This window comes from Dasypus novemcinctus, chromosome 24 (assembly GCF_030445035.2).
Source record: "Dasypus novemcinctus isolate mDasNov1 chromosome 24, mDasNov1.1.hap2, whole genome shotgun sequence".
Lineage (NCBI taxonomy): Eukaryota > Metazoa > Chordata > Mammalia > Cingulata > Dasypodidae > Dasypus > Dasypus novemcinctus.
Window position 1 is genome coordinate 37,968,985 of NC_080696.1, and position 26,344 is coordinate 37,995,328.

At 48.2% G+C, this 26,344-nt stretch overlaps 1 protein-coding gene across 3 annotated transcripts; it reads right to left on the reverse strand.

Moving 5' to 3' along the window:
* On the reverse strand, positions 1-25,084 carry GGT7 (gamma-glutamyltransferase 7). Of its 3 annotated transcripts, none has more exons than XM_004454818.5 (15): positions 24,850-25,084; positions 18,647-18,882; positions 18,122-18,273; positions 16,793-16,910; positions 15,805-15,872; positions 15,531-15,604; positions 15,012-15,208; positions 11,244-11,331; positions 9,576-9,703; positions 9,314-9,402; positions 6,749-6,898; positions 6,513-6,630; positions 5,396-5,533; positions 4,171-4,270; positions 1-771 (listed from the first exon to the last, which is right to left on the reverse strand). In XM_004454818.5, the coding sequence occupies exons 1-15, from the start codon at positions 25,016-25,018 to the stop codon at positions 608-610; spliced, it is 1,989 nt and encodes a 662-aa protein (XP_004454875.1). In that variant the 5' UTR covers positions 25,019-25,084; the 3' UTR covers positions 1-607. The 3 variants fall into 3 exon arrangements, with proteins under 3 accessions (XP_004454875.1, XP_071067755.1, XP_071067756.1); XM_071211654.1 differs by lacking the exon at positions 24,850-25,084 and adding an exon at positions 19,000-19,355; XM_071211655.1 differs by lacking the exons at positions 5,396-5,533; positions 24,850-25,084 and adding an exon at positions 19,000-19,361.
* Between the last annotated feature and the right edge of the window lie 1,260 nt (positions 25,085-26,344).

Below are 26,344 nucleotides of genomic sequence, written 5' to 3' on the forward strand. Positions count from 1 at the left end.
TTAAGCAATCTTCTTTCTTTAATTTCCATTTGCAAATGAAAGCCCCTGAGCTGGTCCCACCCCCACCCCTACCCCACACTCTGAGGACCCCCAGATGCAAGGCCCCCTGCCTCAACCTGGTGGGAGGAGAAGAGAAGTACCTCTCCCCAGGATGATCAATTAAAAAAAAAAATCTTAATCATTTAAGAAATGAGGCTGGGACAGGGGAAGGGAGCTGGAAGACAAGGCCCAGGTCAGGCCAGCCTGGAGATGCTGGGGTTGTGAGGACCCTCAAGAAGGGGTTTGCAAGCATGTCCCTAAGCTCAGGGCCAGCATGGCTGAGAGAAGAGAGGTGGGAGACAGACAGACAGACAGTCTGAGACAGACAGTCAGAGACGGTCTGACTCCTCAAGGTCCCGTCTGCCTGGTCGTGGACACTAACACCCACCACCACAGGCCTCCGGATGGAGGATTTCCCAGTTACTCTGGGATAGGGTTTGCTAAGCATCCCCTTTGACCCCTGATCTGGGGTATCCCTGGGGTCCCCCTGAGACCAAACCTGGGGGAGGGACTCTGGGAACATGCAAAGGGGGGAGGGGAGCAAAAGACCCCACCCCACCCCACGGCTCTACAGGATGGTGGCTCCGGCTGCATCTGGGCTCCGAGGGTCCTTCACACCGATGATGAAGTTGTTGGTTCTCCGGCTGCCATGGACCCAGGACAAGACATCTACTTTCTCCACATGGTGACCCCTGGCTTCCAGGAACTCAATATCTTCCTCGGTGAACTCACCTGAAAACCAGCCCCCGACAAATATACATTCAGAGTGTTCAGTGTACTGGCTCCAGAGTTCTAAACCGGACTTGAGTCCTGGTCCCAGCCCTTCTGCTAGGGAGTTGCATGACCTTGGGAAAAATCTCTTCACCTCTCTGAGCCTGTCTCCTCATGTAAACAAAATGGGGATTACAAGAGAATCTACTACATGAAGTAGCGTAAGGATTAAAAGAGATGATGCACAGAAAGCACTGAGCTCTGGGCCTGGTAGATAGTAAGTGATCAATAATATATAGTCATTCTCAATATCGCCCGAATGGCTTTGGGATCTTCATTCCCACCTGCCGAGGCCAAGCTGCCAACACTCCTTGCCAGGGTTATTGCAATTGCCTACTAACTAGATCTCTTGCTTCCAGTCCTGTCTCCCCTACAGCCTTTTACGCTTGGCAGTCAAAGAGAACCTTTAAAAACATGTCCAACCAATTCACTTCCCCAACTCAAACAGTTCTGATGCCTCTTACAATAAAATCCAAAATCCTTACCAAGGCCTCTAAAGCCCAACACCATTTGGGCCTTCACTATATCTCTAAACTTCTCTCATTTCCTTCTACTCTCTCCCCCTTGTTTAACTTTGCCCCAGCCAAGCTGGCCTCCTGGATGTCCCTTAAGAATGACAAACATGCTCCCACTGTAGGGCCTTTGCATTTGCGGTTCTCTCTGCCTGGAATGCTCTCCTGCTAGATAATCACAAAGCTGGCTCTCATATTTCATTTGAGTCTTTGTTCAAAAGGCATCTCTTCAAGGAAAACTTCCCTGACCACTATGCAAAATAGCAGACCTTTCATTTTTACCTTGCTTTCTTTTCTTTCAAATTACTTCTGTTGCCTATATTTGTTTATTTTTTATAGGCATACCTTGTTTCATTGAGCTTTGCTTTATTGTGCTTTGCTGATATTGCATTTTCTACAAATTAAATGTTTGTGGCAACCTTGCATCGAGCAAGGCTATCTACCATTTTTGCAACAGCATGTGTTCACTTTTCATCTGCGTCACATTTTAATTAAGATCTGTACATTGTATTTTTAGACATAATGCTATTGCACACTCAAAAGACTACAGTATAGTGTAAATATAACTTTAATATGCACTGGGAAACCAAAAAATTCATGTGACTCACTTTACTGAGATATTTGCTTTATTGTGGTCTGGAACCAAACTGCACTATCTCTGAGGTATGCCTTACTATGTCTCCCCCAACTAGAATAGAAGCTTTTTAATGGCAGGGACATTGACTTAGTCACTATTGATTTTCAGTGCCTAGAACAGGGTCATACATAGTAAATGTTAAGCAAGTATTTACTGAAAAAATGAACAAATGCCATCCCCTTGCACAAATTCAGGCCCTCATCATCTCTAGCCTGGGCCATCATCCCAGATGCATCTCTCATTTCCCTGATTTAAATTTTCCTCCCTTCAGTCCGCCCCTTCTACCTAAAACCAATCTGGTCCTATCCCTCCCTACTCAATTGACTTAAATCCATGCTTCTTAACATGGACCTCCATGATAAGCCCTGTAACCTCACCAGCCTTGCCTCCCACGGACCTCAACAAAGATTTGGTCTTCTTATTTCTGCAAACAGGATGATTTTAGGTAGTTCTTGAGATTAACATACAATGTTAAATAGCATTAAATCACCTAGTTGTGAATATATTCCCATTGTGGTTCACTATGAATCCTTCCAATTATGGCAAGGATAAAGACATTTCCTAACCTCCTTTATCAGAGTGAGCAGTCCTTCAGTGCCTTTCACATCACAGCCAACATTATCTAAGTAAAATCTAATATTTGATTTTTATTGCTGCTTACCACTTCACGGCAAACAATGCTGTTTTTTTCATTTGTGATTATAAGGTTTACTTTAAAATTAAATTTAGGTTAAAAAAGAAGTCCACTTAAAGAGACATATCATGTAAGTAACCGTTTAGAGGGTACATAAATGTGGCAAGAACCATGAAGGTGCAGGGTAAATACTCAAGTTTGGGAAACGGTGTCTCTAGCCCAGATGGCCTCCTGGCTGCTCGCTGAGCCCAGCTTTCTGCATTTGTCCAGGCTGTTATTCCTGTCCAGATTGCCCCTTTCCTCCACCTCCACCTCCACATGCCAAATTCCTGCTCATACTTCAAGGCCCAGCCAGTTGTTGCCTCCTTCATAAAGCCTCCCAGATGTGCCAGGCGAATGAGCTTTCCTTTCACCCAGTCCCTACTTCTCATAGTCCTTGTCTTAGACTGAGACCAACAGGTACTTTTTAATTAAAAATCAGGGACTTAGCCTCATCATCCATCATCCAGGATCCAAAGTGTCACTGGGCCAACTAGAGTCTGACTGCTAAGGATCTGGGTCTGTGGCTTTGGAACATGCTTCAGTTCAGGAACTACCAGGAGCCATGGGGTGAAGAACTGAGTCCTTACTGTCAGCCAGGCATGTATTCTAATCTCAGTTCTGCCACTTCCTAGTTGATCTTTGACTACTGTATAATCTCTGTGCATTGCAGTTTCTTTGTCTGTAAAATGGGAGATAAAAATACCAAATAGACAAGGATGGCCTGTCGTTCAAATCGTAGCCGCTCTGAACTAGCATAGTACATTGCTTCTTAGATTTATTTTATTTATTTCACCCAACCCTCTCGTTTTTTGCACTTGCTGTGTGCTGTGTCTTTAGGAGGCACTGGGAACTGACCCAGGAGGCACCTAATCACTTGAGCCACCTCCATTCCCTTACATTGCTTCTTGTAATAAAAACTCCTCAAAGATGCACATATTTTCCCATTCACAAAATTAGGTCCTTTTTAGAAGAAAGTCCATCTTCTCATCACAACCAAGAAGGTCTATGATTGGGCCCCTGCCTGCCTCCCTGATCTCATCTCACTCTCACTCACCCTGGTCCCCTTCTATTCCTCAAACATGTCAAACCTGGTCCTGTCCAACGAGTGAGGTCCTTGCACTTGTTGTTCTCTCTGCCTACAAAGCTCTGTCCCAGTTCTTTGAATGGTGGCTCTTTCTCACTCTTCAGATCGCAACTTTAGTGTCATCAAGAGAAGTCTTGGATCACCCAGTCAGTCCTCTTTTATGACCCCGCCTTAATGCTCTGCACACTTCCTTTGCTATCTGACATGTCTTTGATAATTTTTTGTCTGCCTGTGAATGCAATATTCCTACCACCCAGCATGATTCCTGCACACAGTAGGTGCTCGATAGAAACTGTTGAATGAATGAAGGTTTGCAGAATGAACTGCATCTTATTTTACAAATGAGAAAACTCCAGGCTCAGAGTGAGACGGACTTCCCAAGACCACATAACCAGGAAATGGCTGGACTGCCCCCATGCCCACCCCATGGGGTCCTCCGCTCTGCACTCACTGTCCACCTGCAGGAGGTTGGACTGCAGGTCTGGGTGCAGGCGGCCACGGGTCAGGCTGTCACTCAGGTTCCGGTTCAAGGTCAAGACATTCAGCAGAACCTACAGACAGCCAAGGGGCAGAAGAGTCAGGGCTGTCCCAAAGCTGGGGGTCAGAGCTTCCCAGCCCTCACCCCTAGGGCCGACTCCTTAGTCTTCAGACCCTTACACCAGGCATGTCACCTGAGCTTTCCACAGCCCAGATGATGGGCAGGGCTGTGATAAATGTCCCCATTTCACAGAGGGGGAAACTGAGGGCCAAAGAGGGAAATTACTCATTCCAGGGTTTGGAGGGAGCTAGAGGAGAGGTACCACTAGCACCCATTCTTCTTCAATCTCCCCCTTTCTCCCTGGCCAGGGCAGGGTTACTACTGAGAGTGGTCTAGGGCACAATGTGGGTTCTTTTAGCTTAGTGGTTAGGAGTGTAGACAGGCTCTGGAACCAAATTGCCTGTCCACTCTCACTAGCTACAGGAACTTGATCAATTTTTAACCTCTCTGGGCTTCTGTTTTCCTAATCTATAAAAGAGCCGGTAAGATTAAAAGGGTTAACACACACGCAGAGGTTAGCATAGTGACTGGCACTAAGAACTCCATAAATGCTACCCATTATTCTGTCTCCATTGTACAGATGAGGAGACAGGTTCAGAGAGGTTAAGGGATTTCCCCAGTATCACAATGCTGGAAATGGACAGCACTTGGGGCTGAAACCCAGGGCTGTCTGATTCCAAAGTTCAGGCTAGTTAACCCCCTACCTGCCAATATATGTGCCTGACAGTCATGGAACTGCTGGCAGGTGGTGTGGAGTGGCAGGCCCATCTTTCCCCAATCCTCCAAAATCAGACTCTACAGAGAAGGGCTGCTTATCTATTCTGAAGCTAGGCAGAGGAATGATGGGACTTGAGGTTGACATAACCCAGGTAGCCCAGGTGCTATATTTCCTTTCAATTCGACTTACCCTGAGATTTCCCCTGCAATGTGGGAAGATATGGAGCTTCATTTTCCTATTTTCATGTTCAGAGAAGCCCACGTCCCCACTGCCTAGCGTGGGTCTGGCACAAAGCAGCCTCAGCCCATGCTTGCTGCGTGAGTAAGGGGTAGGAACAAACCGGAGACACCAGGGGCATCTGCAGCCCAGGCCACAGCCTGGATCCTGGCCACAAAAGGCCCACTATGGAGGAAACCTTACCTGAGTCAGGCTGCTGAGGCCCCGGGCAGCCCCGTTGGCCCCCAGGGCGAGGTAGGTCCCGCAGAGACCCTCTGCTGGCCTGACCACAGTGGGCAGCAGGAAAGAGAGTGGCCGTTTCCCTGGCTGCACTGAGTTCTCCTGTTGTCAGAGGACAGAGACCACAGGGGGTGTGGGGAGGGGCAAGGACCACATCATCCTTCCTGCATCTTCCACAGGTCTAGTTTCTCTGGGGGATGGTCCCTTCCTAGGCCGTAGTGGTCTGTGAAATGGGCAAGGTCTCTAGACAGCTGGGGTACATAAGGGAGAGTGGTAAGTGGACCCACGGGGCTGCTATGGGGGCTTCACATGGGGCAGAAGATGGGGCCAACCAAGAAAGATGGCAATGGGGGGGGGCAGTGAGGGAAAGGCAGAATGATCCCCACCCTGATCATTTCTGTTTTTGGCCCATCAGGGTCCTAGCTTGCAGGGTGCAAGAGTGCTGGTCCCCAGTTAGACAATCATTCCTTATCTCCCTCTTCCTTGGGCTCCTCACATGGTGCCCAGAAATAAGGCTGAGCCCCGCCAGCTCAGCGTCATATAATCATAGACCATTAGCACTGAAAAGTGCCCCAAACATCACATGGGGTCAATATCCTCATTGTACAGGTGAAGAAACTGAGGCCTTCCCTAAGTCATACAATGAGACAGAAACAAACTGAGACAAGGGTTTTTAGATACATCAGACTCCAAGTTCCAGATTTAGGGGGCTGGAGATGAAGTGTTTGTGTTCCTTTTCTTTTCTTTCTTTCTTTCTTTTTTCAAGTACTGGGGAATAGAGAATGAACCCAGGACCTCGTATGTGGGAAGCAGGTGCTAAAGCACTGAGCCACATTGGCGCCCCCTCTGAGCCAGTTTTTTGTTTTGTTTTGTTTTTTCAATTGTTTTGCTTGTTGTTTGTTTCTGTTTTATCAGGAGGCACCAGGAACTGAACCCACAGGGGCCCAACTGCTTGTGCCACATTGACTCCCCTGGCTCATTTTCTTTATAACAGAAGTTTATAGAGCAAGGAGGAATGACAGGGCAGCCACACCTCCTGCCTGGGCTCAGGGTCCCTGGGGAAGAGGGAAGTAGGCCCTACCAGGCTGGGCGCAGAGTGGTTAGCAGTCCTGTTGGGCCAGGAGAAGTCCAGCATCTGGCTGTTGAGCAGGATCCCCGAGGGGGTGATGAGGCCACTGCCAAAGGGCCGGTTCAGGGAGCTGGGGTCAGAGTGGGGCCAGGTGAGCATGGAACCTGCTCTCACTCCCAGTCCAACCCCCATCTCCCTCCTGGTCCAGACGACTGTCTGGGCCAGGTACTGAGTGTGAGCTGGCATACCTGACCATGGCCACAATGAAGTCGTCAGGGCCCATGATCAGCACCTGGGCGGCAGTGGCAGCCCCATCCAGCTCGTAGACAGGCAGGAGTGGGGCAGGGGCCGCCTGGGAATCATTGATGTGGCCCCGGAGGTAGGTGGCCTCCACCTTGCTGAAAAGACAAGGGATGGGGGATGAACGCAAACAAGCTCTTGTTACACCCTCCTGCCACACGTGTCACCCCACTGGACTATTAGGTGTATGAAGGGAGAAGCTCACATGTTCCTAGCACTTAGGAAACACCTAGGAAATAGGTGATGAACTGAATGAGCTTATCTAGGTGTTATTCAGATTCTCTTTTGAGCCAACTATTTATTTCTTTAATTTTTAAATCAAGAACCTCTTAGTCACTTGACCTTACCGCCTTAATCCTTTCTGTGACAGTGCCTGGTGCATAGTAGACACTCAGAAAATACTTGTTTTGAGTGAACAAACTGCATTAATTTAACCTAATGTTTGTGGTCTAGAACTAAACTTTTAAGAGTTTATTTAGGGAGGATTTTATATTCAGAGATCATTACTATTAGAATTTATCTTTGCAGGTATAGGAGGACCTGGCATATAGTTGGCCTTCAATAAATAGATATTGGATTAATTAATTTAGAGATATGTATTTGTGATGGTTAGGCTATTGTGTCAACTTGGCCAGGTAATTGTGCCCAGTTGTTTGTCAAGCAAGCACTGGGCTAACTGTAACACAAAGGCATTTATGGACTTTAGTCACCATTGACTTTACTACAGTGGTAAATCATAGATAGCTGATTACAATTACATCAATCAGGGAGATGCCATCAGCAGTAAGTGACGCTTTATCCAATCAGTTGAATGCCTTAAAAGGGATGTGATTCCAGCATTGAGTGAGAATTTCCCAGCTTGTCTTTGTACAGTCAACATCTCCCAGATCTCGTCAAGAACCTTCACTGGACTTTCATTGGAGCCCCTGGTTGCAGCCTGTTTGTGGAACCTGGACTTGTGCATCCCCACGGCTGCGTGAGAGAATCTTAACAAAATCTCGTACTATTGACAGATACCTTTTGTTGATTCTGTTTGCCTAAAGAACCCTGACTGATACAGTATTTCAGAGCATACATTTATACTGATACTGATTTTTAATTCATGGGTCTTTTGTCACTACAACATAGATTTTTCATTTCAAGCACAGGGTCCAGCTCATAAGTACTCAAATAATAATTATTGAAGAGTGAATGGCAGAATGGCATTGTAGACTCTTTCCTGGTTCCTCCCTCAGCTCCTAGAGAATCTGGGAGGAATACAGAAGTGGCAGAAGAATACCCCATTGCACCTCAGTATTTTGTATGGGTTACTCCCCACCCCCTCTTTCCTAACGGCAGACCTTCATGGAACTGCAGAGTCCAATCTGAAAATACTTCTAATACAGACCAGTGATTCTCTAATAATTTTTGATGATTCAGTGGTAGAAAAAAACATGCAATTTCCTAGACCTTTTTAAGTTCAACTGAAAGTTGTTTATCTAATTGGGTTATTCAAATTGATTAGAGTGACAAGTTACCAAGGACTACTATAGACATTTATTCAGTTTTCAATCAAGAAGGCTAATGGCCATATAAACATGCCTTTATTTTAGGTGATTTGGCAGGGAGACACTTGGTTGTTAGCTTCATCCTTTTGGCTTTAAGCTGGTTGTCTTTTTTTGGTTGCTGCCCTTTTTGCTTTTTAATTATAAGTTGTAGTCTCATCATTTCCACTTTAATTAATGAAGGGTTGTTTGAGTAACAATGCATATTTACATTAACTATATTTTCAGCTTCTGATTGTCCTTTAGCTAGCTTTTATGTCAAGTATAGTAGCAAATAAGTATTAACCATTTTTACCACTATTGCTAATAATAACTGACATTTGTTGAACATTTATGTCCAAGAAATCATGCTAAATGCTTTTACATGTATGCTCTCATTTAATTCTCATAACAACCTCATAAGGTGGGTGCTGTTATTATCAGGCCCCCTTGTAGAAACTGAGACAGAGTTTAAATGACTTGCCCAAGGCCTCACAGCTAGTGAGCAGCAAAGCTGGGATTTGAATTGAGACAGCCTGACCTGGAGTCCACAGTCTTAATTATGTTATGCTGCTAAAGCAGATACATTATAATAAAAATTCCCACTACCTAGACAGTTTGCTTAGAGACTATTTTCATTATTATGTTTTCTTTTTCCACTCTAATGGGGGGAAAGGGTCAAAAAAATTTGAGAACCAAATGAAATAGACCAACTCATTGTACAGATGGAGAAACTGAGGTGTAGTGAAGGCATCAAATGTCATACCATGAGTTGGGATTGAGCTGAAATTGACTTGGAACTTCAGGCCTTATTGCCACTCTAGTGGTTTTATTCACACACCATACAGCTCATTCAAAGAGTACCATCAATGATTGATTATCTCAGAATAATCACAGAGTTGTGCTCTCTTCACCAACTGCTTTTGACCTAATCTTTTCCCTACACCCATCATCACCTCTGAAGCACCCAGCATCCCGGCCCAGACCCACCTGAGCATGTCATCCATGCTCTCAGTGATGGTAGAATCGTAGGCTGGATCTCCCAGTCTGCTGGCCAGGGCTAATGCAATCTTCAGGGTCTGAAAACAGATCAGGGGTACGGAAGGGTTGCCAGGCCCCTGCCAGCACCCACACCCAGGGGATTCTTGTGTATGAGAAAACCTGGAGGTGATTTAGTCCTGCCCTGTGGCAGTATTCCATCCCCCAACCCCGGGGTCCCCAGAGCCCGGGTGGAGGAGGGGGTTGGCCTTACCTCTGCCACCCAGTGAAGAGCCTGTTCCCGGGACACCAGGCTTGTGAGGTTGAAGCCTTCCAGGATGTTGAGAGCACTGATGAGGGCAGGGCCCGTGTGCGGGGGTGGGGGGCTGAGAACCAGGTGGCCTGAGAGGACAGGAAACGACTAGATGGCAGGGGAGGGGATCAAGACCAAGGGACAGAGCCATCTCCACATTCCACCATCACATAGACTGAGACTACTGCATGGAGTCCTCTCATTTGCTGGGGGAAACTGAAGCCTCAAGAGGCAAAGAGACCCACCCAAGTTCAAATGGCGAGTCAAGGGCAGGGCTAGGACTCGAACCCAAAGCACTGGTTTTCAGTTTCATCCGCCATAGGAAGAAACTAAGGCTCAAAAGGGGCTGTGACTTGTCCAGGGTCACACTGCAGGTCACTGGCAGAGCAGGAATAGGCGTCCAGATGTCCAGACTTCTTGTCTACTCTGTGCCTTGTGACAACTCCTTCCACTGGATACCCTCCAGGGCCCTGATGATCCCACCCAACTCAGGACTTCTTGCAAGTAGGAACCTCCTCTTACTATTTGAGGTCCTGTTATTAGATGTTTGAACAAAAAAGGGCCAATAATAATACCTGACACATAACACAATAATTAATTAACTCGATCCTCACAATATTCATTCTCTTTTTTATAGGTGAGGAAACTGAGGCACACAGAGGCAACTGGTCCAAAGTTACACAATTAAGTGGAGAGAGAAAAAGGAAACACAGTAACAAGAGAACCCAGGTTGGGGAGGCGAAACAGAAAATCAAACACATATTCAGCACCCACTCTGATCAGGGCAACTTCCTACATCATCTCACCAAATCTTCATCAGCACCCTGAGACATAGGTGCTATTATTATTTCCATGCTAAGGAGGGAACCAAGGCTCAGAGTGGGAAGTGACTTGTTCAAGGTGAGTGTCACAGCCAGGACTTGAACCTAGGTCTTCTCTTTCCTGTGCTCATATACTGACTCTGAAAGGGGAATCAGGCTGGATACTGAGGGCTGGAAATCTGAACTTAGAGACAGCCTCTCTCCTGGAGCTTAAGATGATCTGGCCCTATCAGAGGGGAGAGAAGCTAGGCCTACTCTGAGAATACAGGATCCAGGGAAAAGAAATCCAGGCCTGCTTTCCTCTGAGTAGCCCAGGAACTCACTACCTTGGGTTCAGCAAATGTAGACTTCACCCATGTTATTAACATGGTTTTCCTGGCTTCCTAATTGGTTTTCTTGAGTTTTGAGAGTTACATCCCATTACCTCTCTTTTGGTATAACAAGTTTGCTGGTCTATGATGGCTTTTGAAGGGTTCATTCTACCCCAAAGCTTGGTTAGGAGGCACAGGGCAATTCAAGTGGGATTGCAGAGGGGCTGGGGCAACATGGAGCCCAAATCCAAAAAAATCTATGGCCAGAATCCCAACCTCCAGGTCTGAGCCTGTAACAAGTCCCCCAATATCCTAAATACTGAGGCAAATGACCACATGACTACTTCAGAAGGTGGGCTAGCTCTGGCTAGCTTCAGCAGTTGATTTCCCCAGGTAGCTCACTGCCGCAGTTTCTCTTGTGTGAAATAGGGAGGAGTCTTAGGGCCAAAGGGAAGCTTCTCCTGAGTGGGGAACCTGGGAGCTGGGGGAGAGGTCACCTCTGTACACGCCACACACAGGCTTCTCCACGAGGGCACTGTAGTTGCTGAAGTCCTCCTCAGTTATGACACCCCCTGCGTGCTGTGCCTGTAGGGTAGAGAATGACGCCCCACCTGTGTGAGCATAAGGGCTTGGCCTCTGGTATAGGTTTGAATCACAAATAGATCACAACTTTTATGCAACCCCCATCAGGATCTTCAGGGACCCTATCAGCCCTGTGTATTTCTGAAAGGAGGACGGAGAAAAAGTGCTAACATTTAGCACTTACTATGTGCCAAGAGTTGTCCTGGGTGCATTCCATTGATGACCTCCTTAGCTTGGCATTCAAGGCCCCTGCCTACCTCTCCCACCTCATGTTCTGCTATTCTCCAGTGAGCTCTGTATAGCCACCCTGAGTGACCTGCACTGCTGGAGCTCACCCTCCATGTCTTTGTATGCTGTCCTCTCTACCTATGTAGAAGGAAGATTTTCCACTTACAACAGCACTTGTCTAGATGTCAAAATTGAATTCTGCAATTCACTACAACCAGTTAATGCCATTACAAAAACATGAACCTTGAATGCCTCTGGCAGGCCAGACTCTCACTATATTTGAGCATTCTTTACCAACCAATGAAGCAATCTTGTACAAACCAAAGCACTCATTCCATCCTATCCAGACTGCTAATTTTCCATCCTAAAGTAGCATAACTACTATGAATCCCTTCCTTGTTAATACTTAAAACCCTCGACTTTTCCATTCTCAGTGAGCTTCAAAGTGAATTTCTTAACTGGTGTGTATTCCTTTGTCTGGCAAGTTAATCAACTTAAACTCAACTTGGGTTTTTTGTTTTGTTTTATTTTAAAGCACTGATGGTCTTTGTTTTATTCTCTGATGCTTAGAATCTCCTTCTTCCCCCTTTCCATCTCCAGGAGAGGGCACATGACCTATGTCTGGCCAATCAGAGCATTTCTTTTCAGTGGCCACAGTGATTGGTTTGGGAACAGCCATGAGACCTATGACAGACCAATGAGACACACCCTTTAGGCTTTTGCTGGAACTACTGGGAAGACAAAAATGCTCTTTTCCTGGGATGGCTTCCTGGGAAAATGGCCTAAGATGGGCTGGTAGGGATCACTCTGTAGAAAGGATCTGACAGAGGGTCAATTCAAAGCGAGGAAAGTAGAGTTTTGAGACAGAAAGAAAGAGAGACAAACAAAGTTCTGACAATGTAGATTGTGTCCTGGACCCAAAAGCATCTAAAGCCAGTACTCTCCTGAACTTCCCAGTCAAGTCCTTTTGAGATGGGTTTCTATCACCACATCCATACCTCCAGTGCCCAGCACAGGGTCTGGCCCTGAGAAGGAACTCCATGGAATGTTGAATGAATGATGGGCCTATTTAGTTCCCATAATTAATGGCACAGATAGATAAATTACCCCACTGCACTGATGAGAAAACCACTGAACTAGTCTGTGCAACTTATCTTGAACATAATTTCCCATATTCAAAATAGTTTGGACTATTGATAACAGTCCTTAGAACCCATTACTGCTTCAGACTCAAACATGTGAGGGTTTGAGTGTAACCCTTTTTGTCAATCTGCTCAGTCCTCCAGTGAAGGAGGTGTGACCCTCAGTCCAGAGAAAACCCAAGGGCAGGGTGGGATTATGGGCTCAGGGAAGCTGAAATTGAGGCAAGGTCTCCCCAGGCCTGGCAAGTACAGGACAGGATCCTGCAGATTGGAACCAGCCTGTGGGGCCCAAAGGTGTCAATCTCAGGACCAGAAATAGGCATTCTAGAAGGGGATCAGCATGGCAAGATTTGGAACCGTAAGAATATCGACTAAATCCAAGACCCACCACTCACAAGCAGCGTGTCATGAGCAAGTTAGTGAATCCCTCTGAGTATGTTCAGTTTCCTGACCTCAAAAATGTGAGTACTAAGTAATTGGGAATGTAATATGGTTAGAGAAAGAGAACAAGAAAGCGCTTTGCGCACTGGTTTTAAATGATTTCCAGGATATATTGTTAAATGAAAAAGTTGGATACAGAAACTATCATTTGTGAATGTGTTAAAAAAAAATGAAAGGGTAAATTATATATAAATACATACATATATATATCTATATGAAGCAAATATATATATATATATTTGCTTGTGTAAGCAATATTTCTGGAAGGATACACAAGAGATTAGTACCAATGACTGATTTCAGGGAGTGGCACTGGGTGGCACTGTGAAGCCCAGGAATCTTAGCTCTCTTGGAGCTAAAGTTTGAGACTGGTTGGTCTGTAAGGTCCTGACGGACTAGCTCCTGCTATTGGTGGTAGCTCCTGGCCACCTCTCCCAAGGGAGAAGCCAATACAAATTACCGACAGTGGTCAGGTAGGGAGCCCAGAGTCCAATTGTGTTGCTTATCAAGACACAGTGAAGGCGGTGGACTTGGCCCAGTGGTTAGGGCGTCCATTTACCACATGGAAGGTCCGTGGTTCAAACCTCGGGCCTTCTTGACCCGTGTGGAGCTGGCCCATGCGCAGCGCTGATGTGCGCAAGGAATGCCCTGCCATGCAGGGGTGTCCCCCGCATAGGGAAGTCCCATGCGTAAGGAGTGCGCCCTATAAGGAGAGCTGCCCAGCGTGAAAGAAAGTGCAGCCTGCCCAGGAATGGTGCCGCACACACGGAGAGCTGACACAAGATGACACAACAAAAAGAAACAGATTCTGTGCCGCTGACAACAACAGAAGCGGATGAAGAAGACGCAGCAAACAGACACAGAGAAAAGACAACCGGGGTGGGGGGTGGGAAGGGGAGAAAAATAAATAAATAAATAAATCTTTTTTAAAAAGTGAAAAAAAAAAAACCAAAAAAAAGCCTCGTATTTTTTTAATGTAATATTAAAAAAATAAAGACAAAAAAAAAAAAAGAAAGACACAGTGTATTGCTGGGGAGCCCGAGCTTTTTTTTTTCACTTGGCTTTTGGAAATCTTGATCCCATTTGTCACCGTCGTCTCTCAGGTTTGTACTCTAGCTACCCTGATCTTAACCCTGGAACAAACCAAGTTCTTTCCCACCTCAGGAGGGTTGCACATACTGTTCCCTCAACCTACATACTATTCTCCTCCATCGTGGATATTTAACTCCTACTTAGATCTCTGCTCAACTGACATTTCTTCTGGGATGTTGACTTTGAGTCTCTATGTGATGTTCCCTCACACCTCTCTCCCTTGTAAAACTTAACAAAATTTTATTCCATTTATTCTAGTGATCATGTAATAATATCTACATTCCCCACTAGAATGTGAGCTCCCCCAGGGAAGGCACTTCGGCTTTGTCCACTATTGTATCCCAAGCACCTGACAGCGGCGTGCCAGGAGCACAGTAGGTCCGCAGTAAAGATATATCATTTTAGTTGCGATATCATTTACCTGCACTGAAATGCTTAGATCTTAAGAGGATCGTTCAGTTAACCAGTCTTGATGTATGCAAATCAAGACAGATCATTTCCATCACCCCAGGTACTTCCCTCAGTACTACTTCCCAGTCACTGAATTCTCGCCCACCCGGTCCCTGCAGCCACCACTGATCTGCTTTCTATCACCATAGGCTGGTTTTACCTAGTCCAGAAATGCAAAGAAATGGAATTTCCAGTAATATTATGTCGAAAGAAAGGAAAGAAGGAAATAGGGGGTCGGGGACGTCCTTGCAATAGGGCCCTTTGGGACCTGGGGGTCCCCAGTGCGCCCGCGCCCCTGGCGGCGCCCCCCTCCCCCCTGCGCGCGCTCACCTCGGCCACCATCTCCAGCGTGAGGTTGCTGCCGGCGTAGAAGGCCGCAGGGCCGGCGGTGCCGAGTGCACCCAGCACCGCGGCCAGGTCAGGCCTGCGCAGCAGCGAGCCGGGGAGCGGCGGGCGGCCCGACGGCAGGAACGTCTCGCGGAAGCGCTCGGAGGCGTTGGGCGGCGGTTGATCCGCCAGGGCGCGGGCTGGGGGCAGGGACGGGAGACTGGGCGGGGGCGCGGGGACGGGACTAGATGGCCAAGATGTGCAATAGGTGGGGATGAGGGCCGAGGGCCTGAGCGCTCCAACCCCCAGAGGCTGTTGTGGGGGAGATGGGGATGTATATGGGCCCCTTCTGGAAGGTCTTTTGGAGCTGCCACCAGTTGAACGTTGGGGTGGGGCAGGGAAGGGGTCTAAGGAGCAAGCTGGAATAGAGGTCCTCTCTGGCCTGGGCCCCAAATCCGAGTAGTTCCCCTCCCCTCTCCATCAACCACGTGCCCCTACCCACCACCCCCAGGCCCGACTGACCTAGATCATGGGTCACGTTGAAGCCATCCTGGGCCACATCTGCAGCGAAGGCCAGGACTTGGGACCATGGCAGCCTGGGGGGCCGGAGAGCAGGGGGTGGAGGGGATCCTGGGGGGAGGAGGATGGGTCCTGGGGGAAGGAGGAGGGGCCCCGGGGCATAGGGGATTCCTGGGAGAAAAGTCACGGCAAGGGAAGGTGATATGGGGGAGGGAGGAAAGCCACCCAAGGAGGAATGCAGGCAGGGGCCCCTGGTCCCCAGAGGTAGGGTCTTTACCTGCCATAGAGCTGGTGAGCTTCGTGTAGCCCCTTCACCATTCCAGGGACCCCCACCAAGAGCCCAGGCTGGGCAAGGCGGGCAGGCGAGGGAGAGAGGAGACCAGGTCACTGGAAGGGGGGTGCTGGGCTGAACTCCGCAGAGCCCCAAGTCAGGGATAGGGGGCTGGCACAGGGGAGAGACACAGGCCCAAGTATCCCAGGGGAGGGCAAACTCTCTCCAGCTGGCACCCCAAGGGTGGGGAGTAGGTCATAGCTCCTTCCCCTTCCCGTGGTATTTCACCCACCCATCTCCCTGACAGCAAATAGAGAAAGCCCTCCTTTCTCCAGCACAGTTGTGGGATTTATACACTAAGCAAACCCTTTTAAGAGCCAGGACATAACCAATTGAGATAGAAATCTGTCTACATCGGATTATACCTATCCCTGCCTTTTAAGATGCTGAACAAAGATCCTTCATTTAACCTTTTCATTATCACTCCATCATTATTCTGAGTTATAATAATTGAGAGGTATGTTTGGCTTTTGTCACTGCACTAAATACCGTCCTTTTAAGTTCTTAGGACTATTTTTCCAAGTTTTTCTGTTTTCTTCTTTGCACTCAGCCGATCATGGGGTCGCCTCTAGCAGTTCCTCTCTAATCTTGCAATGTGTTGTGGGTAGAGAAACTGGAGTCACCAGGCTCAGCGTGAGATATGTGAGCTTTACTGCAACTCTGTGTCATCTCTTCAGACTGCTCAGTGGCCTTTTTTCCTCCTTTCCTATGTGCCAGATAGGCAAGGTTACCACAGCAGTAAGGTTTGCTACATTGCCTGTTATCAACCCTCCAGATTTTTTGGCTCACTATTTTATTCTGAGGCTGCCTGTCTCCCTCAAAGCCCAAGAGCATCCTATTCCAACTCTTTTCCCACCCCCAAATTAATGCTTAGTTAGCAGAAGGGCAGTGAAGAGACAACCCCTGAACCCCCTCTTCCCACCAGGGTCCCCACCTTAGTCTCCCAGGATCTTTGCAGGGCCTCTTCCCTGAGGACCCCTGGTGCAGACTCCCGGAAATCAATTAGGCGGCTCTCATTTCGCCGGATGTCATGTACCAGCATCACGCCCCCACTGGGAGAGACACAAAGGGGGCCAGTGATGATGAGATGCCACCCCTCTGAGCAATTAATCTACTACCCTCAATGGCAAGGGTTGTAGGCTTCATCTGTCATCAGGGGTTAGGTATCAGAGCCCCCTCCCCAGCAGGGATTCAGACTCAGCCACTCTATAAGGATGGGGAATAAAGCCAAGGGGGTTGGGACCCAGGGTCCATGTGCCTCCTCCAGCCTGTCACTGGAGACTTTAATCCCTGATTAGGGAAAACCCAGAGACTGGGAGAGCAGGCTGTTCTGCCCCCACACTCACCACAGACTAGAGCTGGACCTCTGCCAACTTCCTGCACCTGCCTCCTTGGCACGTCCCCACCCCCTCCCCAGGATTGGATTATGTAAGGACAGACTGGGCAAAACCAAAAGAGGAATTTCTTTGGTAGGGACTGGAGGGCAGGTCTGCCCCTTTGCTGTGACTTGTTTCCACCTAAGATAGGGGTTGCAAGCTCAAATACCTTCAGTCAAGTAACAAAATAAGAAAAACAGGACAGAAATACAATAGAGAGTGCTAGAAACTATGGCAAAGTGGACAGCACATGCCCTATCACAGGAGGCAGCTTCTATTCAGCTCCTGCTAATGCCAGCCATGTGGGAATGTGGACCCTATGTTACTGATGTTCTGATTTTTCAAGAGGTGTTGGCAATCTGGATTTTTATGTGAAAACTCTCAACTCTTTAACAACAGTAATGAAGTGTGCAAACCAAACCAACCTGTGTGCTGGGTTTAGCCCATGGGTGATTAGTCTGTAACCTCTGTTTTCAGAGTTCTTAGCCTAAAGTCTGATAATCCCCTGATACTGTGTGTAGAAAACTGTATTTTTGGAGGACAGGGGGTCCATAGTTTTCATCAGACTCCCACAAGGATTTGTGATTCTAAAGTTTACTCTGAAAGTATATCCCCACCTGTGCACCTCACTTTCGAGTTTACAAGTTTTCTTTCCCATTAGGAAAGCTTCTGAAAACACCTCGAGATCTTCCATTTGCTTCTGACTCCATCCAGGAAAAAAGGGGTGAGATTGGGGGCAGAACATGCAAAGAGTTGGGACACAGCTGGCCCTCAAACTGGGAGACTCCCCTCCCCCGCAACGCACACACATTCCCAAGAGCCCAAAAGACCAGAAGAAGAGGAGCAGGCCTAGGAAACCACAACCTGGACAGCTGGGAGCTCCTTACCCGCCCAGGCCAGAGCTATGTGGGGCAACGATCCCCAAGCAGAGGGCAGCTGCCACAGCCGCATCCACAGAAGATCCCTGCTTATTGAGCACCTCGATGCCCAGCGAAGTGCAGCGGGCGGCATCTGTCACCACAGCGCCCTGGTGGAAGATCTGGGGAGGGGTGGAGGGAGGGGAGAGGGGACAAGGTTGGGGGCAGTAGGAGCTGCTGTCTAAGGCACCTCTACTGAACTTCAGGTGGGAGCCCTGCCCTCTTGTTGCCTTGACTCTCCCCTCTGAACCTTCCTTCTTGCCCCAAGACCCTCCTACTCATCAGGTCCCTTCCTTGCTCTATCCCCCTCATGCCTCAGACCAACCCCCCTCCACCTTGGGGACCCTTCTTTCCCAAGTCACCACCATTTCCCCACTGCATTTTCTGTCCCACTCCCACCACTCAGCCCTTTCCCCAATACCCACAGTCTCCTCAAGTGCTTCCTTGAGCTCCCACTCCCCAGTTCCCTTCCCCTACCTCTCCCGCCTTCCTCACCTGGGGGTCCCCGAAGTAGATCTGCATGATGAGTGCCACAGTGACACCAGTGGCGAAGGTTAGGCAGGCCGTGACGATGACCGTGAGCCCGTCCTGGCGGCAAGAGCACTCGGCCGCAGCCGCCGAGAACGGGTCCTTGCGCGTCTCCCGCAGCGGCGACGCGTCCTGGCTGCCCATCTCCGACGATGACGACGGCAGCCGCTGCAGCCGCGCGGACTTCAGGAAGGAGTCGGGGTCTGCGGGCGGCCCGGGGTCGGTCTGGGCGCGCCCTAGCGGCCCCTGTCCGCGCTCCAGAGGGGCTATTCCGCGCGCCTTTCCTCCCCCTTCAAATCTCTCTAGCCGGCACTGCTCACCTTTCAGCGTCTCCACGGCGCACCCCAGGGAGGGCGGGGGCGGCGGTTCCCGGCTAGGAAGAGACGGGACCCCTAGCTGGGAGGCAGGACGGCTGTATTCCCACCCCAGCTGATACCCAGGCCAAATTTCCCTGGACGCAGGGCCCAGGGCTGAGAACCTTCCTGGAGAGGTCGGGGTTAGGCCCTCCCTGGAAACCAGATCCTCACAGGTGGGGCCCGGGCTTTTGTGCAAGGAGGCAGCTATACAAACTGAGTGGATAGATCCTGGCTTCCTACCTTGCTTCATTTACCCATTCGTTCATTCAGCAAATCTGGAGGGCCTGCTATGTGTCTGGCCCTAAGGGAGGTGCTAAAGAAAAGGTACAGACAGTTCCTGCCCTCAAAGAGTTCATAGACCAGGGGAGGAAAAGACAATAAACAAGCAAACAAAGGAGTATATAATTACAAGGATGTGATGACAGAGAACGATGGGGGCTACTTTAGCTGGGGAAATCAGAGAAGGCCTCTGTGCAGGTGACTTTTAAGCTGAGAAACGAGGTATGAGCAGGAGCCAGCCATATGTAGAGAAAGGGTGTGTGTGTGTTTGTAGTGTTCCAGAAGGAGGGAAGAGAGGTATAAGGGGGGAACAGAGGTATAAGGCGGGAATAAGCTTGGTACACTGGAAGAAAATAACCAAAGCCTGGGCGGCTCTGGTGTAGTGGGCAAGGGGACAGAGTAATAGAGGCAGAGGCTAGGCCAGATACACTGGGCTATGTAGGGAGCTTGGGTTCTACCCTAAGACTCATGAGAGGTCACTAGAGAGTTTTAAGTAAGAACAAGAAGCCATCTGGTCTGTGCTTTTAAAAGATCCCACTGGCTGCTCTCTGGAGAACGGATTGGAGGAAGATAAGAGTGGAGGCAGGGAAGACCTGAAAGCCACTTACTTGCTAGGCAACTATGGACAAATCACGGTAAGTCAAGAGCCTCACCTTCCCCATCCTAACAATGGGGATAATCCCTAAATGGCAGGATGGGTACAAAGACTCCATGAATGTATTCTAGGCACCACACTGGTGCTCACTCAAAGTTATTTCCATTCCTTTCCCATTGAAGGAGAAGACTTCCAAGGCTGGGACCCTCTTCCATGCCAGAGTTCCTTTCTCTGGGTGCTTGTAGCCCCAAAACCAGGTCCCTAAAGGGCTTAAAGGTCTCGGGTATTCGTGAACAGTAAAGAAAGAGACTGGTACCTCAACCTTAATGCCTTGCTGCACTCCACAATATGTTTTTAAAAGTCCATTCATTCAATAATCATTTGGGAACACCTACTACTATGCACTAGGAGTATAACCCTTTTAAAAGTCTGTGTGATAATGTTAAAAACTGACTGTTCTATTTCTCTTGTTTAAAATATTGTTTGTATTTTCTTTTTAATCTTAAGTGTTTATATATTCAATTATTAAGTGTACAAAAAATAAAATAAAGTAAAATATTGTTGTTCAATGATGTCAATGTGATAAAATTCAAACTCGTTGGTTGGGCATCCAAGGCCCTCCATGATCCATACCTCCTTCTTCTGTGAAAGTAAGAAACCACATATACAAATACAAATACTGATATATGCAAGAAAAAAAATTTTTAAGGAGGTACCAGGGATTGAATCTGGGAGCTCATATGTGGGAGGCAGGCACTCAACCACTGAGCTACATCTGCTCCCCTATGCAAGAAATTTTTATAAATTATTTATGCTGGTAATTTTTGGGTAAAGATACTGAAAGTGGGAATGAGATGAGGTGGAAGAATTTTTTATTTGAAATTTTTACCACCTATGTCTTTTATTTTTTAATCAATAAATATATTTTTAAATAAAAAGGAAAAAAAAATCCATCCTTGAATGGGGGAGATAGGGATGGAGAAGGGGACTTTTACTTTTTCTCACTGGGACTTTCTTTTTTTTTACCATATACATAAAATTTGTTTTTAAATTATTTTTAGAAAGAAACTTCTCTTCTGAGAGCCTCCTCCCTCAGATTATCATACATGCTTCCAACCTTCAGCACCACAAAGTCTGTAAATAAAACTGTGATTCATTCAACAAAAGATGTTACACACCAACTGGAAGCATAGAACTCTTCTTGGCCCATAGAGGTTTCAAAAGAAGTGCAGGGAAAAGTCTTCAACTTATATTTATTGATGCTGACTATATACCAGGAATTTTACAAACATTTCCTCATTGAAGTGGTCCCATGACTTTATGAGACAGGCACTACTCTGGCCTCTTTACAGATGAGGAAACTGAGGCTGAGAAAGGTGATATTGCCTGCTCAAGGTAAGGGAGTGGCAGAGTCAAGTTTCTGTGTAACTTAACCTCCTCCTTTCCATTGCTCTACATGACATCAGGAGCCATTTCCACCCTCAAAAACCAACTCTCCACCCAGTAATTCTAGCTGATATTTCCTGGTACTTGTCCTTACATCTGCTTTCTCCATTCATTGCTGAGAAGGCAGGAAGGGAAGGTGAGATGCCCCCGTCAGAGGTGGAGCTATTCAAGACTCTAGTCCACCATTCAGTCAATCATTGAGTTATTCATTTATTCAACAAAAATATTTACTGAGTATTTACTATGTGCACTATTTAAGTGTTGGGGCAATAATACTGTTGATTTTATTGACATGTAAAAGCAACAGCAGGACTCTGGGAAAGGGTTAGTCTGGGACCAAGAGAAACATGATGAATTTGGAGAAAGATGAGTTTAATTTTGACTATTTTGAATTTGCAGGACACGAGGAGGAGCTATTTGGAGGCAGGTGGCCCAGCAGACATTTTATTTTTATCTGTTAGACACCATTCCCCATTCTTATAATAAAAGTACCTCAGTTTTCTTTTAGGGATCACACACCCTCCTCTCTTTTAGCCTACTCCCTCATTCCTGACCAGAGTAAGTATGAAACCCAGGGAAGGCCAAGCAGAACACAGGAATCCCTATACAGTGATTGCTTCAAAAACAGGCATGTGATCAAAACTGGACCAATGAGACTCAAACTTTGTAATTTTTTAGCTGGAACTATTGGGAAAGTGAAAGGCCCTGTTTCTGCCTAAGTTGCTAAATTGGTAGGATGAAAGGCTGTGGCTTCTGGAAGCATCTTGTCCCCCAAGATGGGAGGGCTTTCTGGAGATAAAGCCAACAAAAGTGAAGCAGATATGGCAAAGCCAAAGATGGGGAAAAAAGTCTAGGCATGCTTGAATCCTGATATTCCTGGACTTGTCAGTTTTGCCTCCCAATTATTTACTCTTTTAAGATTTATCTCAGTTCTAGTTGAGTTTATGACAAAATAACCTTGAATGGAGTTGATTATGCAGGTCCAAAGCTCAGGAGAGAGATCTTGGTTGGAGATTGTGGCCATCCTGGCTTCCTTATTCCCTTAAGAGGAGTTCCTTAAACATTTTGAAACAGGGAGTGACAAGATCAGAAGTATAGGGTGGTGGGGGGATGGGGCAGGAGAGAAGAGGCAGGAGGTAGGAAGAGCAACTAGGAGCCTAAAAGGTAAAGCAATTGAGAGAGGATGGTGACTTAGTCTAAGTGGTGGTGACAGGGATGGTGATGAGAGAGAGATTTAGAAGATATTTAGGACGGGGGACAGAGAGCTCCTGATCACCATTTGCAAGTGAGAGAAAGAGGAGGAGTCAAGGAAAGCTCTTGGGCTTCTACCTAAGAGACTGAATGAGTGTCAGTCATTAATTGAGAATGACATTGGGGGAAGAGCAGTCATGTGGGTAAGAGATAATGGGTTCAGCATACAACATGCTGAAGGTGAGGTACTTGTACAGGACATTTACAGGTAGATGCTTGGGAGAGAGAGGAATACATGGGTCTGGAGCTCAGAAGAGAGGAAAGAAGTGTTTTCCCATCCTTGTAGCAGTCATAATCTAGCTCTCTTTTCCACAGGGCTTGCTGAGTATTGGGCACTTGGTTCTGGGGATCAGCAGACTAGAGGCTAGCTGTGTACAACCAAGGTCCTGGCTAGGAGGATGGGCACCACCAGGTTGAGAACACAGGAATAACCATGCTAAGCCTGTTCAGCTGGGCAAAAGGAGCACTGGGGCTTGGAAGCAGGGCTGGAAGATATGGCATGGTCCTGTGGAGCCTTGGTGTGCAAACTTGGCATAAAGTTTCCAGAAGCTCAGGTGACCAGAGTCTCCACTAGATTTCTGTACAGGTGAGGACAGAGATTGCACTGAACTCTCCAAGGTACTCCTGCAAAATCCCTCCCCTACCATTCTCCCCTCTTGAGGTCTCCCTCATGTGTCAACAATTATTTATTGAGTGTCCACCATGTGGTAGGCACTGAGCTAGATGCTAGAGAAAGGATGGTGAACAGGAGTCATCATCCCTGCCCTCAAGGGGCTAACAGACATGGAGTAATCATATAATCACATAAATAATCACAGCTTGTGATAAATGCTAAGACATCTATAGGGGGCCAGGAGAAAACATGTCAGGGGTTTCCAATCTCTAGGTTAAAAGAAACAGGCATTCCCTATTGAGCTGGAAGAGGAAACTAAGGCCCAGCACAGGCTAGGTGTACCCATTGTCACACAGTGAGTCAGAATAGTGCTGGGACCAGAAGCAACACTCCTGGGCCCTGACTAAAGGGCCTGGTTTCAGGCTGGTACCTACCAAGACACATCTTCCCACTTCTCTGCTACTCTTGACTTCAGAGCTACTCTCTGTCTGGAAAAGAAGTTTTGCTCTGCAGCCCTGACATTTGATGCCCATAAGCTCCCAAACCCCACCTCACCCCCACTCCAGGTAGGGTGCCACTGTCAGGTTGGCAGGGGCAGCCGATGATCAGGGCCAGCTGACTGGAAAGCTGTGAAAGGGTCAGGCCAGAGAGGGCCAGGCCTCAGAAGCATGATCTGCCAGGCTAGTGGAGGAACCGGGAGAAAGAGAGAGAGGCAGGATGCTCTAATGCCAGGAAGTGACGTTGAGGGAAAAAGGGATGGGGGATGGAAGATGAAGAATGGAGGGGAAGATGGAGCTGGGCCACATGGATAGGAAAGAGCATTAGGGAAGGGATGATCAGAGAGCTCTTGGCTGCCAGGTTTCTCCCAAACTCTGTCTCCTCCCTCTCTATTCTCCCCACATCCCTTGCAGTCCCTGCAGAGGGCTGAGTAGAACAGAGTAAAATTCTGGAGCCTGCTTCCTGGGGAGGGAGGGCAGAGTCCTTACCAATATCACAGCCTGGTCCATGGCTCTGGGAGGGGTGAGGTAATCCATAGAACCGTGATGGCACCCAGCTCTCTAGTCTCCAAGGACTTCAAGAGGTCATGCAGTCCATCCCCCTGTGTCCCAATACCCAGCACTCCCAGATAGAGAGGAATCATATTCTCTTTATCCCCTTCCTGGACATAAAGAGATTCCCAGCTTCTCCCGGTCTCCTCCCCACTACCCCTGGTTGTGGGGCAGTTCTTCTGAAGACCTAATCTCTGTCCCTCCTTCTGCAGTCGCTGACTTGGTTTCCCCAGTCCCAGTCTCTGCGACTAGAAAAAGACCTCTTCTGGGTGATTACAGCTTCTCCTTAGGATCTCCTCTCCAACATTCCTTCCTTGTTAGTTCTTCCCAAGAGATAACCCCAATCCCTCCTACTGCAGTCGCTGGCATTGGTCTCCCTTGTCGCATCCTAAGCCTCTAAGGCAGAAACGCATCCCTCTGCACCCCACCAGATAATTAACACGGGCAAGGGCGGAGAGCCGGGAGGTCCAGAAGGAAGGGGATGAATTGGGGGATGGAGGCTGGAGGAGGGTGTTCCGCGCAGATGACGGAGGACCAGGGACGTTCCAAAGCGGGACAGGGACGGGGCCAGCGGGCCTCACCGGTATCGGGGTCTCCCAGAAAGGCGTCTTCGTCCTTGCGTCCCCGGAGGGGAGCCGCGGGCGCCGGCTCGTCCTCCGGCAGCCGAGGGAAGCTGGTGATGCTCATGTAATCCACGGGCGAGTAGGCGCCCAGGGCGCTCTCCTGGCTGGCCTGGCTCTCCGCCGCCATCCTCTCCCGCGCCCCCCAGCAGCGCAGCGCCTGCCGGAAGTGGCTGCGGCGGGGTGGGGGCGGGGGTGGGGGTAGAGGGCGGGGCCTGAGCTCCTGGACTGCCGCGAGGGTGCGCCTCACCGCCCCCCCCCCCCCCCCGGCGGTGTCCGAGTCCGACGGCCCCCGCCTCCTTGGCGCTGTCAGCCTGCAGTGGACACAAGGGTGGGGGTGAGGGTGGGGGTGGATGGAAAGCCCGGAGGGCTGGTCCAGGCCGTGCAGTGGCAGGTGCGGGGAGAGCGCGCGCGCTGCAAGGGGAGCCAAAGCGGCTTCAGGCACCATATGCGACTCTGTGGCCAAATCCCTTCCTCCTTCCCGACGAGATAGCATCTTCCTCAGACTCCAGATCCCCCTCCTAGGATCCCAGTCCGACTCCAAGTTCCTCGGACCTCGTTAGACTTCAAGGTCTTTCTCCTTCGACCTCGAACCCTTCGTGCCTCAGACACCTCTATCGACTTCAGACCCTTTCACCTCCAGACGCTGCCTTTGACCCCAGCTCCTGCTCTTTTATCCCCAGGCCGTTTCTTTACCTCCAGACTCCTCCTTGGATAACAGACCCCTCTTTTGACCTCAGACCCGTTCCCGGATCCCCGAAACTTCTCAGACTCCTTCAACTGCAAAACCTTCTGGCACCTCTGCTCTATCAGTAGAGGACAGTGATCCTCAAAACTGAGTGTGTGTTAGGATCCTTGGGAAGCTACTTAAAAAGCAGATCCCAAGATTCCACTCAGGAGATCATGATTCAGTGGGCTGGAAATGTGGCCTCTGGAAGCTGATTATTTACCAACAACATTTTAAGAGTTTTAGATCTGGCTCCGGAAACCACACTTTGACAAAGAAGTAGTGGAGGAGGTGGTGGTGGTGCCTGTGTGGTGCAGAGTCTGGGTTTTGTTCCTGTGTGATCTTGGGTAAGACACTCGATCTTTCTAAAAATCAGTTTCCTCATTTGTTAAATGGAGAGAATAACAGTATTCATCTCAGAGTGTTATTGTGAGGATTAAATAAAATGCATGGAAAGCACTTAATAAAGGCCTTGGCACCAACTCAATTCCAGATGCAGGAGGAGGAAGAGAATTAATAAATGCATATTTATTTATAGTAAAATATTTTGCTTATATTTTAATAACATGTTTTGTTATATGATTATGATTATCATTCCTACCTTAATCTCATGGCGTCTCATCCAATTCTTCATCTCCCATCTCTCAGGAACTTCAATCACACTTATCTTGCACTGTTTACCCATCTTCAAGAATGGGGTTTCCCTCTCTTATGATCCAAACTGCCACT